The 18,154-nt window shown below is 55.4% G+C and overlaps 1 protein-coding gene across 4 annotated transcripts; it reads right to left on the minus strand.

Moving 5' to 3' along the window:
- Window positions 1-492: 492 nt before the first annotated feature.
- Window positions 493-12,299, minus strand: NFE2L1 (NFE2 like bZIP transcription factor 1). 4 transcript variants are annotated; one of them, XM_075561687.1, is made up of 5 exons: window positions 12,175-12,299; window positions 9,615-10,631; window positions 5,065-5,280; window positions 4,257-4,415; window positions 493-3,505 (listed from the first exon to the last, which is right to left on the minus strand). In XM_075561687.1, exons 2-5 carry the CDS (start codon window positions 10,122-10,124, stop codon window positions 2,171-2,173), a joined length of 2,220 nt encoding a protein of 739 aa, XP_075417802.1. In that variant the 5' UTR covers window positions 10,125-10,631; window positions 12,175-12,299; the 3' UTR covers window positions 493-2,170. The 4 variants fall into 4 exon arrangements, with proteins under 4 accessions (XP_075417802.1, XP_075417803.1, XP_075417801.1 ...); XM_075561688.1 differs by lacking the exon at window positions 12,175-12,299 and adding an exon at window positions 11,824-11,936 and having other exon boundaries at window positions 5,065-5,247; XM_075561686.1 differs by lacking the exon at window positions 12,175-12,299 and adding an exon at window positions 11,824-11,936.
- Between the last annotated feature and the right edge of the window lie 5,855 nt (window positions 12,300-18,154).

The raw sequence follows: 18,154 nt of genomic DNA on the forward strand, positions 1-18,154 counted from the left end.
CAGAGCCCCAACTGATCATCATGAGCCCTGACACAACTGTCCACCTCTGGAAGGCACCGGATGGGCAGCAGAAAGCCTTCCCCACACAACCAGGAGGGAAAGCAATCACTTGAGGGGTGGGGTGGGGCAAAACAAAAGATAAATAGCTTAATTCTGTACTAAAAAATAAAGGCACATCTCTGGGTTATAAAAACCTATTAAATAACGATACCGCCTGTCAGTTTTCTCTTCTGCACACATTGTTGTCCTTAGCCTGGAGCAGTGGTTCTGAGGGCTGCAGAGAGGACCAGGAACCCTTCCTGAGACGGGACACCTGCTTGCAAGGCTCAGAACACTAGCAGAAACGTCTCCCTTTTCCTGAGAGTCCTTATGTCAACCTCCCTGGCTCTCTACCCACTCTCCCACAAGCTCTGCCTAACTACACACTGGCCGGTCCCACCCCATGGGGCCTGCTTCCTTACCACCAACTGAAACAAATGCAGGGAAACAATGAATCGTCCGTTTATTTTATTTTGTCATGTGCTCACAGCATCTCTTTCTTCTCTGATCTCCTTTCCCTGGCAGGTCACAGAGATAAATTAAAAATAAAATCTACAAGGAAAATAATTTATAAAAGCACTGCCCTGCTCGGCCAGTCTCCTGGCCCCGCTGCTCCATGAGGAGCAGCCCACCAGGGGAGAGGAGCCCGTGTTTCCCTTCCACTTGCTCCTGCTCAGCTTGGGCGGAGTTTCCCAAAGACAGGACTCCTGGAGCCAGCTAGCCACTTTGGAGCACCTGCCTGCCCCCACACCACCACCCCAACTTCCCCAGAGTGGAGGCGCCTGGAGGAGGGGTGCGCTCTGCCTCGGTGGCATGCACTTCTCAGTCTCCTAGAAAGAAACCCAGAAAAGAAAGACCGACCTCGGGACAGAGGAGAAAAATCCCAAGTGTTCACACAGTTACACGGAGTCTTTATGGCAAAGAGAACATTTAGCAGCTTTGAATATTGGGGCATCTCCTTTTTAACTCAACACAAGCATTCTAGACCCTATAGAGAAACGGCTCAAGCCCTAAAAAAATCAAAGCGCAAGAAATCCTAAGAGGACTAGATGTGTTGCTGGGTTGTGTAGGGTTTTTTTCAGTGACAAGCCCAGTTCAGAGGGGGAGGCCTGAGGAAAGGGTCACTCCCCAGTGTTGTGCTGAATACTGCCCGGAGGCCACTGCTCCGGCCTCGCCACCTCATCCCCTACCCCCTCCTCAGAGGGAGCCAGAGGAGGGGTACCTGGGCTTGGAACCCAGACCCAGCACAGATGCACTGCCAGCAGCCCACTACCTATTAGCCCGAGGCAGCAGTGGGGTCAGTAGGGAAGAGTACAGCATTCACATGCAGGCTGGATGGAGGCAGTGGAGGCTCCCTGGAGAGGGCTGGAGCAAGGAGGGTGATGGGCGAGGCAGGGCAGTGAGTGACATGCTTGCTGTTGGGGCTGTGGCAATTTGAGGCCTTGTGACCCTTTCCTGTTCACTGCCCCTTTGACCCTCAACCTCAAAGCCAGCACTGGGCCCCCAGGGTACCCACCCTACTGAAAAGTAACAGGGAACATCTGAGCTCCCCTTCAGGGGCGCCAAAGTGCAGGAAGCAGAAAGAGCCACCAAGCCCTTCGCCCCCACCCCCAATGTCTGTGTCTCACCCCTCCCCAGGGTGAAGTGGGGTTCACTCACACCAATAACCGAGTCCCACCCAAGTCACTAAAACCTGCTGCCTGGAATCCTGGCCAAAGTCTTCTCTTGGTTTTCTTCCCGCTTTGATTTTTTGTGGGGGTTGGTTTCCTTCCTTCCACTTTCTACTCCTCTCCCCTCCTCCTCCTCCTCCTCCTCCTCTCCCCAATCCCCTCCTTCCCACCAGCCGTTGCTACTTGCAGCTCCTTCACCTCTGGCGAAGGCAGCACCACCCCTTCCTTCCGAGGGCCCTGTCCACCCAGGTGGTTTGGCCACTTCCACACGCCCCTCACGAGGGAAGCCGAGCCAGACAGTGCCTGCGCCCGCCTCTCCTCTATGTACTGACCCGCAGTCATCCCATCTGAGAAGATATATTGGGTAAGAAGGCAGTAAAGTCCCCACTATCGGTCCAGGTTCAGGCCCAGCCCTTCTCCAGTTTCCGTCTTGGTGAGCAGCAACCCCTTCCTCCCCAGGCTCACTTCCTCCGGTCCTTTGGCTTCCTCTCCTGTCGCCGAGCCTGCTGGTCAGCCAGCGTGCGGGGAATGAGGAGGACACTGCCATCCCCGGCGTACTGGAGAGCGTACTGGCTGGGGGAATAGGGCCGTCCGTTCTCATCACGCAGCCGCCCAAACACCTCCTGGTAGAGACTCTGGACCTTCTGCTTCATCTGCCGCAGCGAGCGGAGGAACTCCACCTTCTCCCGCAGCAGCCTTGCCTTATCCCGCTGCAGATCCTCCACATCCCGCTCCAGGTTGAGGATGGTATCCAGCTTCCGCTTCCGGCAGTTCTGCGCTGCCATCTTGTTCTTGCCCCGGCGCCGGATGTCTCGGATGAGGCTCAGCTGGGCCTCGCTCAGCTGGTACTTGGACAGCAGCTCGTTGAACTCCTCCACAGGCAGGTTGATGATTTTGTCATTGGTGAAGGGGATCTTCATGGCTCGGGCGCGGTGCTCATCCCGGCTCATCTGCTTGTCCAAGAAGTCAGCCTGCTTCTCCTTACTGCCCTTCTTAAGGGTGCTAGGGGGCGGCAGGTTAGCAGAGTCAAGGGCACTGGGCGCCATGTTGTACGTGTGGTTGTGGCCCACGTGCTCCAAGTAGGGCAGGCAGGAGAGCTGAGATGGATCCTGGTAACTCATGCGGCAGAACTTGGAATACTCGGGTTGGTAGCCCACAGCCCCCTCCGCCTCTTCCAGATCCAGGGTCTCAGAGTCAGAGCTATAGCCAACAGCCCCTTCCTCAGAAAAGGAGGAGGCTGAGGAAGAAGCTGAGGACGAGGAGGATGAGGATGACGAGGACGAAGTGCTGCCTTCTGAGCTGCTCAGGGAGGATGGGCTATGGCTCGAGTCCAAGGAGAGGCCTGAGTCGGAGTCAAACTCCTCTTCCAGCTGGGAGGCCTGCCCGGGGTTGAAGCCTTCTTCAATGGCCAGGTCCATGAGGCTGATCTCGTCCAGCATGGCTTCATCCAGCAGACCCCCCAAGGGGTCAGGCAGCTCTGGACCTGCGGTGTCATTGGCGGTGCCATTGAGCTGGGGCGGGAAGAAGAGCCCCGCCAGGTTGGTGGAGCCAAAGGTAGAGTTGAGGCTGGTGGAATTACTGGGGGTCAAAGGGAGCAGCGTGGAGGCCACAGGCAGGCTCTCCACCTCAGGGCTGAAGAGGGAGAAGTCCTGGCTGCAGCCCCCCAGGGATGCCTGATGCAGGCTGACGTTCTGATTGATGGGGGTGTTGGGGGCAAGGCTGTAGTTGGTGCTCAGTGGGTCTCCAGAAGGGGCATTGTACATGATTTCACTGGCTGACGTGTTGACTTCCATGGCCTGGGAGGGGAGAAGAAGATCACTGTTCTGGAGTCTGGAGAGCAGACTCCCTCTTGGGTGTGGATAGGGCAGGTTCACACTCAGCAGGCTCCCAACAGAGCCCTGGTTGGACAGGTGTCAGGAGACACTAGAAATTGAAGCCCGCAGGGTTCAGCTCCTAGCCCCACCATACAGGGGAGTAAGGGTTGTGCGCACGCGCGCACACACACACACACACACACACACACAACTACCTCTTGACTGCACGAGCAGCACCCGAGGAGACCCAGACTTGGAATTAGGACGCACAGAAAGCAGCACGAGCCAATTAGAGGTCTGTCAGTGAGAAGACTGCAGCCATTGACCATCAAGCACTAGGGCAGGGGTTGGCAAGCTGTGGCTCTTTCAGTAGCTTTGAAGTAAAATGGAAAATGTTTAAAGGATATTATTCAGATAATGGTGTCATTTTTGTGAAAATGCATTTATGACTCTCAAATAATTTCTAAATTGTTGTGAGGGACAGGGTTTTCTCAAAAAGCTTGCCAAGTCCTGCGCTAGGGGAACCAATGCTAGGATTAAAGTCGAGCCCCGGAAACACATGGAAGTAAGGAGGCTTTCCTGGGCAGCAGGACCTGCTTCAGGAAGCGAGTCTGCCCCAACCCCACCCTGTGGCCCCAAAGAGACCCACAGGGTTTATGAATCAGGCAGAACGGTGTTACCCTTCCCAGAGGGAAAACAAAACTTCGGGGGAGCCCTGTTCCCACAGTCCTACCTGCATTTCCATGATGGACATGAGGTCCTGCCACTGCTGCTCCAAGTCAAATGGCGACTCTGTCCCCGTCAGGAGAGGAGACAGGAGGTTGTTCGGAAGAGCTGGAGGCTCACTCTCAGTAGGCACTGCTTCTGTTATGCTGGAAACGTCTGCTGGGAACTGGGGTCAAAAGAGAGGCTTTCACAGGGAAGGAAAACCACTGCCCACCCGCCACCCTGAGTCGACCCTGATCTGCTACACTGTCCTGCCTGATTCACCCAGCAGCCTGGACAGCCAGTGGTGGACATGGACACATCAGGTGGAGGTAGGCCTGCTTAGAGGGTTTTCCCTGAAGTCCTGCTCCCCTTGGCATTCTCCCCAAAGGCGCAAGCGGCCTCCCGCAGCCTAAGGCCCTCTGCTAGGGGCAGGGCTGCCTGGTCCTCCCCACCAGGCACCTGTGTCTGCCTGACCTGGGCCTTGGTTCCCTGTAAGCTCCCTCCTATTCCTGGGACAACAGCTGGCTCTGTGTCTTAAACTCCCAGGGACACCAGGAAGGAGGTGGAAGAGTTATTTAGCAGGCAGGAAGACACCAAAGGCTTTGTCCCTGTGCTGTTGCCAGGGCCCAGCCTCGCCCCTGCTGCTCAAAGCACACCCTGGCCCCCAGTCCAGCCTCCGTGACCCACAGACCCCAGCACAGAACACAGTCCAGTTTGCCCCACAGCCAGCCTGCCTTCCTGATGGCACCGTTCGTGGAAGAGCTCTACCCCCCACTTGTGTGTTTTGGGGGACAGAGAGGACAGGGAGCCTGTGGGCGGAGGTGGTGGTATACCTGTGCAGGGAAGCTCTCCCCCGTCTCTCCATCCACTAGCAGGTTCGGTGCCAGAGCCTCTGCACCCTCGCCGGGCCAGGTGTCCCCCTGCTCGCCTCCATCTCGAAGCTCCTTGTCCACATCCTGCTCTTTCTGGCGATGACTATAGTCAAAAATTTCTCGCCCAGCCCCCAGATCAATATCCTGTCGCCAAAGGATGTCAATCAGATCTATGTCCTGAAAGACAGACCACGACTTTACTCTGGGGTCCCAGGGCCCCTCCCTGTCCTGCTCCTCAGAGGTCCCCCTCCTTCCTGTCACTCCAGCTAGACCAGGGTGGAGCCTCTCCCAACCCTGCCCCCACCCTTCTGCACCAGGGAGGCCTCACTCATCCATTTCCAGACACCACTCCTGCCACCCCACAGAAATGAGCCACTAGCCAAATCGGCTATCATGTCCATCTCCACAGAGGTCTGCAGGCTTAGGATCCGGACTAGAGGCACACCCAGGCCAGAAGTCAAGGCTGCCTCACCCTTGCTTCAGCAGGAAGAAGGTAGCAGGAGGCACTTTTCATTTTAGGAAGAAGAGCCCCTTAAGAAAGACTAGTGGGGAGCTGGCCTAGGGCAAGCAGGGGCAAACTGTCATGCAGAATTGCTTCTTAGTGGCCAGGCTTGCATCAGCCAATGGTGCCATTTAATTTGCATAAAGGGGTGGGGTGGGCTGGAAAGGAAAATCCCTGCATTTCCAACCACCTGCTGCAACCAATGACAGTGCCCAGCTCTCACCAGCCCTCCCTCCAGCCATTCCCCTTCCCTGGCCGGCAGAGGGGTGAGACAGAACACCCACAACTCTTCCAGCCCAGGCTCACCTCCAGAGCCAGCCCTGCCAGAACTCCCATTCTCAGCAGATCCCAGCGAGCGGCCTCCTCCCAGGAGAGCCTCAGGCAGAGTCAGATGATCCCGCTGGCCGCCCCACCCTGCCAGGCAGCCCCAGTGTCCCCTCAGCCAGTACTCTCACTCCTCCTACCACACACCCCAGGGCTTCCCACCTCCCAGGGAGCAACCCACCCAAGGGCACAACCTGCATCACTCCTCAGCCGTGACTGCAGCCTCAGGCATCAAACGGCCTCCCCTCCCCTTCCAGGTCTACCAGAATGGCTCCTGATCATTTCCTGCACCAACCACCACCCCAAATCGCCACCAGCACCAAACTCCCCTTTGGACTTCCTGTACAGGCTGCCTGTGACTGAGCCCTCCCCTCAAGCCTGAGCAAACCAAACTGTCTCCCATTCAAGGGTTAAAAAGACACATTCCAGAAAGCATTAATGGGGCCCACCTCCCTAACCCTAACCAGGGACCCTGCCCCACCATAACCCCCCTGACACTAAGACCTCCCAGGTCTCCCTCTCCCTAGTCTCCCCAAGTCTACCAACCTGAACAGAAGCCCTGGACCCAGGAGCAGAGGGGGGCTGAGCCACCCGGTGACCAGCCAGCAAAGAGTTAAGGGGCCTGCTCCCTTTGGCATGGCCCCTACCACTGTGAGAGCTTCGGTCCAGGCGGGTCATGGTCTGCAAGATGAGCCCCAGGGCAGCCGGTGCCAAGGAGCCGGGCAGGGGGCTGCAAGGAGCTCGTGGCTTGCAGGGAGCACGCCAGGCTGGAAGGGTGGCCCCTTGCTAGCTCCAAGGGGCCCGTGGAGGGTGCCCCGCCCGTGCTGCTGCCGGGGCGGCCCAGCCCAGCCCCCTTCCTCCATCCTTGAGCAGCCCCCTCCCACCTCACAACCCCGGTTCCACTCAGGCACCCGGCAGCCCCCACCCTGAGCTCACCGCAGAGGCTGCAGTGAGATGGGACTCCCACCCCATGCTCCCGGCTTGGGCTGCAGAGGAAAGCAAGGCGCCCTCCTGGGCCTAGCCTCCCGCTCCTCCCCCGCTCCCTCTCCCCACGCCCCCCAAACTTGTTACCTAGGCTGCAGCAAGGAGCCAATCCCCACCCCCTCCCCCCCGCAGGTCACTGCTGAGGCTGCAGAGAGCCAATCCCCTCCCCCAGGTCAGCAGCTGGGCTGCGGAAAGAGCCAATCCCCTCCCACTGTCGTTACCTAGGCTGCGCCGAGAGCCAATCTCCTCCCCCAAGCCTCCGCTGGAGATGCGCAGGGAGCCAATCCCCTCCCACCGCCTGTTACCTAGCTGCGGCCGGCAGCCAATCGCAGCACCGGGGCCGCGGGGGAAGCTGCCGCAGGAAGCAGCCCAGCCCCGGCCGCCTCCGTCTCCTTGAGGAGATGCACCCAGGGGCGGGCGGCCCCACCCAGCCCAGCCAGTCAGCCGGGGTGGTGCAGTGAGTGTCCTGGGGGAAGGGGTGCCCCACTCCCTCTTGTCGCAGCCTGCCCCTCCCGCCACGTCTCTGAAGCTCTTCCGGGAGTGGACGCCCCTAGCCAGTTCTTCCTTGGGGCTGTGCCCGCCGGCCTCAAGCCCAGCTGGTTGGGAACCCCGTACCCCAGGCCACCGGACACCAGTGTCGCCCCAAGAAAAGCCAGACCAGAGACACGGTGAGGGACGTCCTCTGCACACGTGCGGGCGACCTAGCCTGAGTCGTCGTGCCCCCCCCCCACGCTCCAACATGCCACCAGTGTCCTCCACTTCCGCATTTACTCCCTCCCCTCCCCTGTAGTTCAAGAGTGTTCTCTGCTTGAGCCCAGCCCACCCCCTGCAAAGCAGGTAAGTGACCTGTGTGTGGGCAGCGGTGGGCCTCCTGAGGGAGCCCCACTGCCTCCAACATCCCACGCCACCGCCGCCACCCCCCCCCCTGCTCCCCTGGAGCCTAAGGTCAGGGCAGAGACAGCATGTTCTGCCGGGTCTCAACAGCTCCTAGCCTGGACAGAGCTGTCAACGGGCCACCCCTGCTCTGGGCAGAGTGCCAACCTCAAGGGGGATCCTATCCCCAAGAGGGCCTGGTCTGGGCTATCCATCCCATCGCACAGGCCCGGCAGCGGGGACATACCACCCCAGGGATAATACCAGCTCCAGCAGTGCCTGTCACATGCTCCGGACCTGGGGTATTTTTATCCCCGAGTTGCTGAGGAAATGTTCTAGACACATAATCATCTTCCCTTCCCCCACATCCAGACACCCCTGCCCCTAGAGGGCGCAGTGCCAGCCTGGGGTCAGGGAGACCCTAAAGGGTATAGTACTGAGTGGCAGTCTAAGGACCTAGGAGAAGAGGCACCGAAAGGTAAGGCAGAAAACCTTATAGCAACCAACCCACTACTGGCCATCAATACCAGATCATAGTCACCCTGCAGAACAAAGAACTGCACTGGACTTTCCAAGGCTGCAAACTGTTGAGGACTCAGACGGCCAGGGCGTTTTCCCAGAGTGGCTGGTGGGGTCCAGCAGCAGATCTTTCCAGTGGCAAGCCAGCACCTAAGCACTGAGCCCCAGGGCCCCTCAGATAATCCGTCTCAAATGGACCCAGCCACACACCCAGCATGGTTTCCCAACTACTTAGAGCTAAATGAGTGTCTTCTCCACCTGCAAACCTGTGAGCTGTAAGCACCACAGCCTGGCAGTTTTCACAACCCAAAATGTCAATGCCAAATGTCCCGGGGCCTGAACTGCCCCCAAGTGAGGACCACTAGCCTAGAGGAAGTCTTTTTTTTTTTTTTTTTGAAGCCACATTATTTTACTCGCTCTAACACGAGAATGGAGCTCAGGAGCAGCCCAAATGCAGAGAGGAAGCAAAACCTGGTCTGATCTAGGGCCAGTGGAGTCAAAGTCACCAGCTCTGCAGAGCCTTTTTTTCTACACTCCCCCTGGGAACGGCAGCTTTCTTCCCTGGAGACCAGCACAAGGCAAGGGGCCGAACGGTCAAGCTCCTTAAAGCTGGGAGGCCAGCCAGAGCCCCCGAGGCAGGAGGAAGAGAAACCATTCACAGGGGCCCCAGGCAAATGCAACATTTTGCCCAAAACAGCAAAACAGCCACACAGCGGAAGTGAAAAGCCTGCTCAGGCAGCACAGGGCCAGCAGCACCCCGTTTCTCCTGGAGGGGGCCTGCAGCAAAGCTAGCCCCTGGCTCAGGCCCAAGAGAGGTGACTGACTTATCAGGACCTCCCAACAAGAGGCCCAACCACGAAGGAGGAGGGCCTCAGGGTATGGGAGCCTGTTTGGATGGGGGGAGGGGAGAGTACAAGGCAAGAGTCCATAAAGTATTTGTGTCTTAGCAACAGATCCACATGGCACCAAAGCCCATCACAACACATTCCCTCCCCCACTCTGGGCCTCCAGGAGGCATGTGGAAATCCTAGCAGTAAACACACTGGCATGTTCTAGGAACCTCCCCCAGCCCTGACAGTCCATTTAGAGGTAGGTCAATGGTTCAACACAGGGAAAGGCTCCAAGCCTGCCAGCTTCACCTCAAAGGGAATTCAGCCCAGTACCATCCAAAAACAATGCCCAAGCGACTCCTTTGAAACCTACCTTGTTCTTTCAAGGGATAATTAGTCCTGAGACCACAGTCCATTCAGGACCAGTCCACCCCCTTCCCCACCACTCCCCCACTCACATTCACCACCAGACCACTAACCTCTTTGGTTAAGTCTCCACTGACTGGAGGGGCTACAGCCCCCAAATCCTCCAATTCTTCACTGAAGCCTTGCTCCGTTTCGCTTTCTCGCACCCCGTTGTCCGGACCTGTCACATCTTGGAGGCCACTGGAACTCTCGAGGGTGAGGCCTGAGCTGGGCTGGCTGCCAGAGACAGACCCCTCGGGGTCCCGGTGGACCAGCCAGGCGTTTACCTCAGTGGTCGGCACCTGAAACCTGTCCAGGGCCCTCACCTGACTGAGGAGCCGCCGGGCAGTGAAGTAATTGTCCAGGTCTATGCTCTTGGGGTGGATAACATAGCCGTCCAAGGTATTCCTCAGGTTGTGGAACTGGGTCTGAGTATAGGCAGAACTGGGCCCCAGGATGATCTCCCGGAGCGGGGGCAGCTGTGAGGTCAGGTAAGTATCCACGTCCACCCGCACCCCAATCAGACTCAGCAGAATGGTGAACTGGAGGAGTCCTTCCGTTAAGTATTTCTTCAGAGAAAGCATTGCTGAAGGACCAGAATGTTTATGCTGTTTGGTTCTTAAATCTTCTGACACACCAATCAAGGCCACTGCGCTGCTGCTCCAGCCAGCAAGTCACCCTCCTCAGTGCCAAACCCTGCACCCCACCCTGGCCAGACACAGGGGCCGAGCTCCCTGAGGGCCCTGGAGGAAAGCGCACCCCGGGCAGCCAAGGCCACACTCCAGACCACATTCACTTTTCCCTTCTGGACACCTCACCTCTGAATGCGCAATTGTTCCTAACCCAGTCCAGGCCCTCGGCCCCACGTGACTTACTGTCTCCACAGTCCACATACAGTCACTTCCTCACTCACATTAGCTGTCCTCTGTAGAGTCCACTGCAGGCTGTTCTGGGAACAGCTGATGGCTTTTTTTTTTTCTCCTCCTCCTCTCTCCTAAGGTTTATTTTCTTTGGCTGGAGTTACAGGCCTTTTGTCTTGGGTCAGAGTGTCCCGCCGCCTCCACACTTACCAGGGGGGTTTCCAGAGAAACCTGAAACGGGAATCACAAGAGCAACAGGGTAAGAGTCCATGTTTTCCACGCCTGGAACAGACTAAGAAAACCTTCAGGGTAGGAAGTGGGGAACACATTTGAAGAAAAGGTCACTCTTACAGGTGGGGGGAAAAATTAAATCACTTACTGTACTCCCCCCAAAAAACAAAGAAATAAACCCTAGCTATAAAAGGAACGTATGGCTCAAAATGAACCCCCAATGATGAAGATTAACCCTGCCATCCCCTAACCCTCCGAGGAAGATAAATGAGGCTTTCTACTCCATAGAGTGAGACTCGGAGAGCCCCGGGGCGGCTATGGGTCATCAGGGACTCACTGCCCCACGGCAGTTGCAGTGTGCTTAAAAGGTGGTTAGCCCGAACTGGTGGATACACAGACAATGCCCCCGGCATCCAAAATAGAGTGCTTGTTGACTGACTGGCCCCCACCCCTCCTTTGAAAAGCTCTCCCCAGCTTCTATTTTTAGGGTGAGAGGTGAATTTCCCATCTCACAGGAAAGTTGGGTCCCCATCTCTCAGGAGAAAACTGCCTACAATCCTTGCCCCTTCCAGCTGTACAGGACAGGGCAAGGTTACCAATGTGTCAGGGTGTGAAAGGACACGGGGACAGGGGTCAGGCCACCACACAAGAATGCCTTTTGTTTCTCCAACTTTGAAATCAGAGTTCCGGGTCCTGTCCTACCACTCCCATATTTAAGAAAGGAAGGAGGGAAGGATTATTCCATCCAGAATTTACATAAGCAGGGTTTCTTTTCCCGCTACAACTCGATGGCAGTGAGTTTGGAGTTTTCTGAGCCAAACCAATAAGAAATAGCCAAATTCCCACGCCTTTCGGTTTCTAGTCTCGACTTGTGAGCTGCCATTAGCCTAGAAGAGCAAATCAAACTCCGCTCCTCGTCACCGTTGTGACCCATCTACCAAGTTCAAAGAAGGGCGGAGAGACCGACAGACACACCGGGACACACGCACACACGCACTCACTCTCCCTCCCGTTGGGTCCGAGTAAACACAATCGCCCCTCTGAAGTCCCATTCTCTCAATCTCACGAAAAATAGTTAAGCAAACCTCCCAAGAGCCAAATTAAGTTCGAGAAACCAAAGTCCCTTAAAGACAGAGTCGGGCCAGCGGGCCCTGGTCTGGGTGCAGGCCCAGTCCCACCCCGCCCCGGATACCCGAGTCCGGCTGCGACCAGGTGGCCATGCCCACGCTCGGCGTCGCGGCTCTGGCCTTCGGGGAAGCGGGGAACAAGTGGGCTTCCCCGGCCCGGACCCACCCTTAAAGCCCCACGCCGCCCCGCCCTCCGTCCCCAAGCCCCACCCCACTCCGAACTTGGGCTCCTACCACGCCTTTCGGGCCCTCGGCGTCCCCGGGCCGGGCCGGCCCAGCCCGCAGCCCCTCCCCGCCAGGCCCGGGCCCGAACGCCGCCCGGCCGCCGCTCCCGCCCCCGGCCCCGCAGCCCCACCCGCCGCCCCTCACCCCATGAGCCTCGGCCCCGCCGCGCCCTCCCGTCTGGTGCCCGATACCCGCTGCCAGCGCCCAGGGTCCGCCGCTGCCGCCACAGCAGGCCCTCAGCCCGAGTCCCGGCCCTCGCTGCCGCCACCACCGGCCGGCCTAGAGCTCCCCTGCCTCCGCTTCCCTCCCCGCCCCCTCTCCCACCTCCCCCGAGAGCCCGCCCACGGCGGCCACCGGTCCTCCAATCAGCAAGTAGGGAGCGGGGCAGTTGCCGGATGTAGCTGTGATAGACAGGAGAGGTGAGCCAATGGTTGAGTGCGTCTCCTCCTCCGCTCCGCGAGCACCCAAGACTGACACGGTCCGCCGCCCAATGGCTGTCTGCTCCGCCCCGTGCCATGGTCCCTCCAATGAGGGGCGGGGGCGGGAGGACGGCCCAGTGCTTGGCATTCTGGACCCTTCCGCCAAATACAGGTCTTCGGGATGGACTCCGAGGACAGTCTACAGGTTAGGCGCTTCCAGGGCCTTCTAGGGCTGGAAAATGAGGGCCTTGAACAGAGAGTGGAGGTAGCATGGCTGCCGGAACCCCCCTTCTCGACTGTTCCCACGGTGACTTGCAAAAGTTCAGGGAGACCCAAGGGGCGCAGAGCATATGGTCCTGGCTCGGCGATGCTCGCGCCGCCATCTTTGATGCTGGCAGCGTAAAGCCGTGCTCACTTTCCGTACCGGCCGGGCGTCGCTCCCCACCCCTCCCTCCTTCCCTCCCCAGGCCCCGGCCGGTCAGTGACAGTCGTGCCAAAAGTTCCAGCCAAGGGTGTCGCCTCGGAAACACCTCCAGGGGTGACCTGGGATGACACTGGTGGGACGTTGGGGTGCGAGATTTGGAGTAATAGCGATTTTAGTCTTTTTAAGAACGTTCTTCAGTTTTAGCGAGTTCTGGGGGCCCCAACTAGTCTTACTTCCGAAAAACGCCTTTGTGAGACTCGAACTTGAAGTCTAGCCGAACATCTCCTAAGACGCTTGTTAACAGTTGCAGATTACTCTGCTCTTGAGACTCACCGAGTCACCCTCGACAGGTGACCCAATCACCTGCCTGCTGCTTAAATAACCCTGGCAATGCTAATGCAGGTAGTCCAAGAAACTCATTAAAGCGATCGTGCCATTGAAGTTTGTAGCCCTCCCAAGTGTGAGACAAGTGTCAACTCAAATTCCTCCTTACCTTGAAGTGCCCATAATGTAGTGGTGGAGTCCTTTGTCCTTGCAGAGCTCAGGGCAAGGTCAGCCGATAATTCACTAGATAAGAACAGAGTACATCTCATGATTCCAGAGTCCCCAGGCTTCACATCAGTGGTTCACAGCTACACTGCACTTTCACTATGTGCCTGACTGGTGCACTGGGTAAGTACTTGGCTGCTAACTAAAAAGCTGGTTGGTGTGGACCCACTAGCTGGTCATCTAGAGAAAGATGTGGCACTGGCTTCCTTAAACATTACAGCCTTGGAAACACTGTGGCTGGCTATCTTTGGTTGCTATGAGTCAGAACAGCAACTTTTGTTTTTTCCACTGTACATAAATAAAGCATCAGCATCCACTCCTCTTGCCCTTGGCTCGGGCTCCAAGGCGGAAACACAGACACCTGCCTGCACATAGACGCCTGTGTTCGCTACTGTCTTGTCAGTAATCAATCTTACTGTTCCAAGACTAGTCCAGCATGCAACCTGTAATCTTTCCTGTGTTCCTTATTGTTCTGGATCATCCAGAATGGAGAATTCGGGGTCTGTTCTGGTTTCACTTCATTGGCCATGACTGAACTGGTTCGAGCCAATTCCAAGACTTACTCAAAACCTAGAGTCTGGAGTTTAGTAAACGGAATACTTACCGAATGAGTGAACAGAAACTCAAGCTGGCATGCCCCTCCAACCCTAGTGAATGATGATAAGTTACTATTTAAATTAGAAATTGCTTCTTGGAGGTATGGCTTTGAAGGAGAAGGGCAGGTTATGAAGAAAATGGAAGACCACTCAACCGTTGAACTAGCAAGATTATGAATGTAAGTACTGCTACTGAATAGGAAGGAAGGAGAGATTGTGATGTGACCATTGATAGGAGTGGTTCCCCAAAGATAAGGAAGTTGAGAGGAAGCACCCCAGAACAATAGAACTAAAAGACACGAAGCTTAGGCTAGTGTGCTGCCAAGTTAACTTAAAATTACATTAGCCTAGTCAGACCACAGAATGGCTCCCGAGCGCTTCGTGGGAATGTTGCCTTTATGGAAGTAGATTACCCGTTCTTTCTTCCCTCGCGTAGCTAGGGGGTGCAAGCTGTCATCTTTCTGGGTTAGCAGCTAAACATGTAATCATGCCACCACCAGGGTTCCATAAACTGGTATTCATTGCTTTTTAAAAAAAATTTATCATAGACTAGTATTTACAAACAAAAAAACTTGTTGCTGTCAAATAGATTGTGACTCACAGTGACCCTTTTGTACAAAGTAGAACTGTCCCATAGGATTTCCAGAGCTGTAGATCAGCAGTTCTCAACCTGTGGGTCGAGACCCTTTGGGGGTCGAACAACCCTTTCACACTGGTCATCCAGTTCATGACAGTAGCAAAATTGCAGTGATGAAGTAGCAACGAAAACCATTTTATGGTTGGGGGGGGGTCACCACCACGTGAGGAACTGTATGAAAGGGTTGCGGCCTGAGAAAGACTGAGAACCGCTGCTGCAGGTGCTTATGGAAGCAGACCAGCCTGTTTTTCTCCAGAGGCACGGCTTGTGGGTTCGAGGCTCTGACCTGTTAGTTTGCAACAGAGCATTTTAGCCTCTGTGCCACCAAGATGTCTTAGAGTCAGAGAGATATGTGTTTTAGCATACAACAGAGACCCCTATCTCAAGTACGTTTATTAAGTCTTAAAGAGACAAAGGCAACACAGACATCTCATCCAAACGAGGGAAGCCTTTAGCAAAGGGTTAAAATGGTGTCCAAGGGTTTGTTGACCTTCAGAGCTTTTAAAAGTTCTTGGGAGGACAAAAGAACCGGTCATGAAAGCATGATGGTGGCAGATCAATGCATCGCAATGACAGATGGGATCACAGAAGCAGGAACTGGACCATGACTGGGACACATACATTGTTAGGCAGCAGGGCTTACAACATCGGGCCAGGGTCTTCTGATCTGCCTTGGTCAGGGCGTGACTCATGACCATGTGACACTGTACTGACCTCTGTTATCATGACCTCCACCAAAGATACACTTAGGCAAGCCACTCAGAGAGATGGCCCTTGCCTGGGCTGGCCTGAAAGGGGTGGAGACAATCTACTTCCCAAGGCATTCTCCCTGAGGCTAGATTAGCTACTTCTTTATGGTCAGAAAGAATTCACCGGAGGCTTAATCTATTTGGGGATCCTGTAAATGGATTTGGGGCTATCGTTGACATCCATAGCCTTTTTCAAACTTGGGTGCTCAGAATTTAAGCTCTCATATAATAATAATAGTGAAACAAACAGAAATAATAGGTGGGGGGAAGGAACCCATTACTATTGAGTCTTTATATAGAGTTTCCCAAACTGTCAGTCTTTCAGAGAGCAGACCTCAACTTCCTCCCTCAGGGACTGGTGGGTCTGAATAGCCGACCTTGCAGGTAGCAGTCCAAGGCTTTTCCCAGTGCCATCGGGCTAGATTAATATTACAAGAATCTAAATATAATATTACAAGGATCTAAATAGCAATTACTATTACAAGGATCTAAATATATCTAAATATTGAGAAGGTGTAAGGACAGATTGCGTATCGAGTGGACATTTGTCATAGCAAATAGAGAACAATTTTAAGCCCTGACACAGTTGAAAACAAAACGAAACACTGAACAACCCTGTGGGAAGCAGAGCACGGGAAGAGAGTGTACACGGATGAATCCTCGATCCTCATCTCGGAAGAAGCCTGGCAGGCTGGGTTTCTGAGATGGAGGGAGGCCTTCACCCTTGTGAGGTAGAGGTGAGTCCCAATCATGTTCTCATAATTCATATTGTTGCCCACTACCTCCTCCCATAGTAGTGCTACCTTAAAGTTACCCCTGACAAGCACATGGCTGATTACTATCTAGCAGGCAGCTTCAACTGTAGGAGCTTACAGATGCTATTGCTCTGGAGGCTCTGAAGACAGCCACGCCCCCTTACCTGCCCAGGGCACTGGTGTTAGGTTACTCCTTCTACTTACTCAGGGACCTTTAGGGTGAGGATACAGCCCACTTTGTTACATGTGGTTGCCTTGAATTAAGGGGGCTTTCCTGTCCCCTGAGTGTATATAAGTCTTGGTTGGAAATAAATTCCCTCTCTCTGCATGGACCTGGCTCCTGGAGTCATGGCGGTCCTGGATCTGAGCCGTTGCATGCCTTCTCTTGTCTGATGTCTCTTTAATTTTATCCCTCAATTACACAACTGCCCCTCAGACCCATTCGATTGTGGGGGCTGGTACCCCACACAACCCTTAATCAGGAAACCTTAAAGTTAACCAAAACTGTGTGTTTGGGACAAGTAGATTTCTGTTTTCCAAGTAACTTTTAGCTGCAAATCAGGAGGCCAGCTAGCTGTTGCTAGTTACCGTGGCTTCTAGCCCCTGGCGCGCCCATGGGCACCGATAAAACTGCGCCCCGCTGTGATCTTTCAGAAGCAGCTACCCAGACCTGTCAGCCAGGGTACATGGGGGGGGGGTGTCGAGCAGCCCCCTGTAGGTTTACAGCCAAGCCCTTAGCTCCGTCACCTAGGGCTTCCTCCTAGCTACCTCCAAGATGAGCAGAAGCACGTAGTGGGCGTAGGACTGATGCACGTGGAGTCAATGAGATAAATATCCACTGCAATGAAACATAGGAGCGGAGTCTTTGTCCACGTGATTTCTTTTAAGGACTGGTATCTTGGGCCGTACTTTTACCCATTCTGTCCCCTCTGGGCCCCGGGTGTGGAGGGAGTAGCCAGCCCTGCGAGTGGAAAGGGGTGGAAGAGGTACAGAGATAGCCTCTGTTGTTGCCCAAACTACCCCGTTTATCTCCTTTTGCCCCCTAACTTGCAGTAAGTCGGCGTCTGCGTGTGTAGAAAGATCCGTGGGGATGAAGTGGGAGAGATGTGCCAGAATATGTTCTGGGATCAGAGACTAACTGGGAGTGGTTACACTGCCTATCAGTCCCGCCCGGTGGGCTGTCAGAGGGAAGACAGAACTGCTATTGAGACGTAGCCAGAGAGGTTCTCCACCGGGACAGCAGGCAGACCGGCCTGGCAGGGCTTGGGCACCTAGGGGCTGTGATTCTTCCCCGGGGAGGTAGAGACCTAAAAGGCCACCTTCCACTTAGTCTAGAGTTCAGATTGAGTCTGAGCAGGTGCACACTACCGTCCCACAACCCACAGATTCACTTTGTAAGCTCCAGGGTGTGCCCTTCACCCAAAAAGCCGCCCCCATCCCCCACCCATGTCTGGGACAGCTGTTAATAGGACAGTTACCCAAGAAGCAGAAGAAAGATCCCGTGCTGATGTGTCATCAGTCTCAGTTTATCCATTCAACCAGACCAGGAAGACTGGAAAAAGAGCTCTCAGCGCTTGCTCCCTAAGGACAGGAGGCTCGGCCAAGCCAGGGCTTGGCTGGGAACTGCAGGCTGCTCTGGAGAGGAGGCAGCAGGGTGAGAAGCCAGAAAGGGAGTCTGTCGTTCTAACTCACACATACACGGGCTCTGGCCTCATGAGGAGCTGCCAACCACCCGGGGATGTCTGCTTGTCCCAGGAACACCTGTGTCAATCACGCTTCCCCTGCAGTCCGTCAATCCTGCTTCCCCTGCAGTCCGTCAATCCTCCTGTCCCTCTGCCGTCACACCTGCCAGGAAGTCCCCCAGGAAGGGGCTGTGCAAGGGCAGAGTGGCGGAGGGCTCAGATTTGCCCTGCAAGAGCCAGAGCTGGGTTTTCCCTAAGGGTAAACTCTTGCTTTTCTTTATCCCTGTTACTTGCCTTTCTTTTAAACCGATTCTAAACATCGCTAATCTCTGTAAATATTTCTCCTTCTCCGCCCCATCT

This window comes from Tenrec ecaudatus, chromosome 10 (genome assembly GCF_050624435.1).
Source record: "Tenrec ecaudatus isolate mTenEca1 chromosome 10, mTenEca1.hap1, whole genome shotgun sequence".
NCBI lineage: Eukaryota > Metazoa > Chordata > Mammalia > Afrosoricida > Tenrecidae > Tenrec > Tenrec ecaudatus.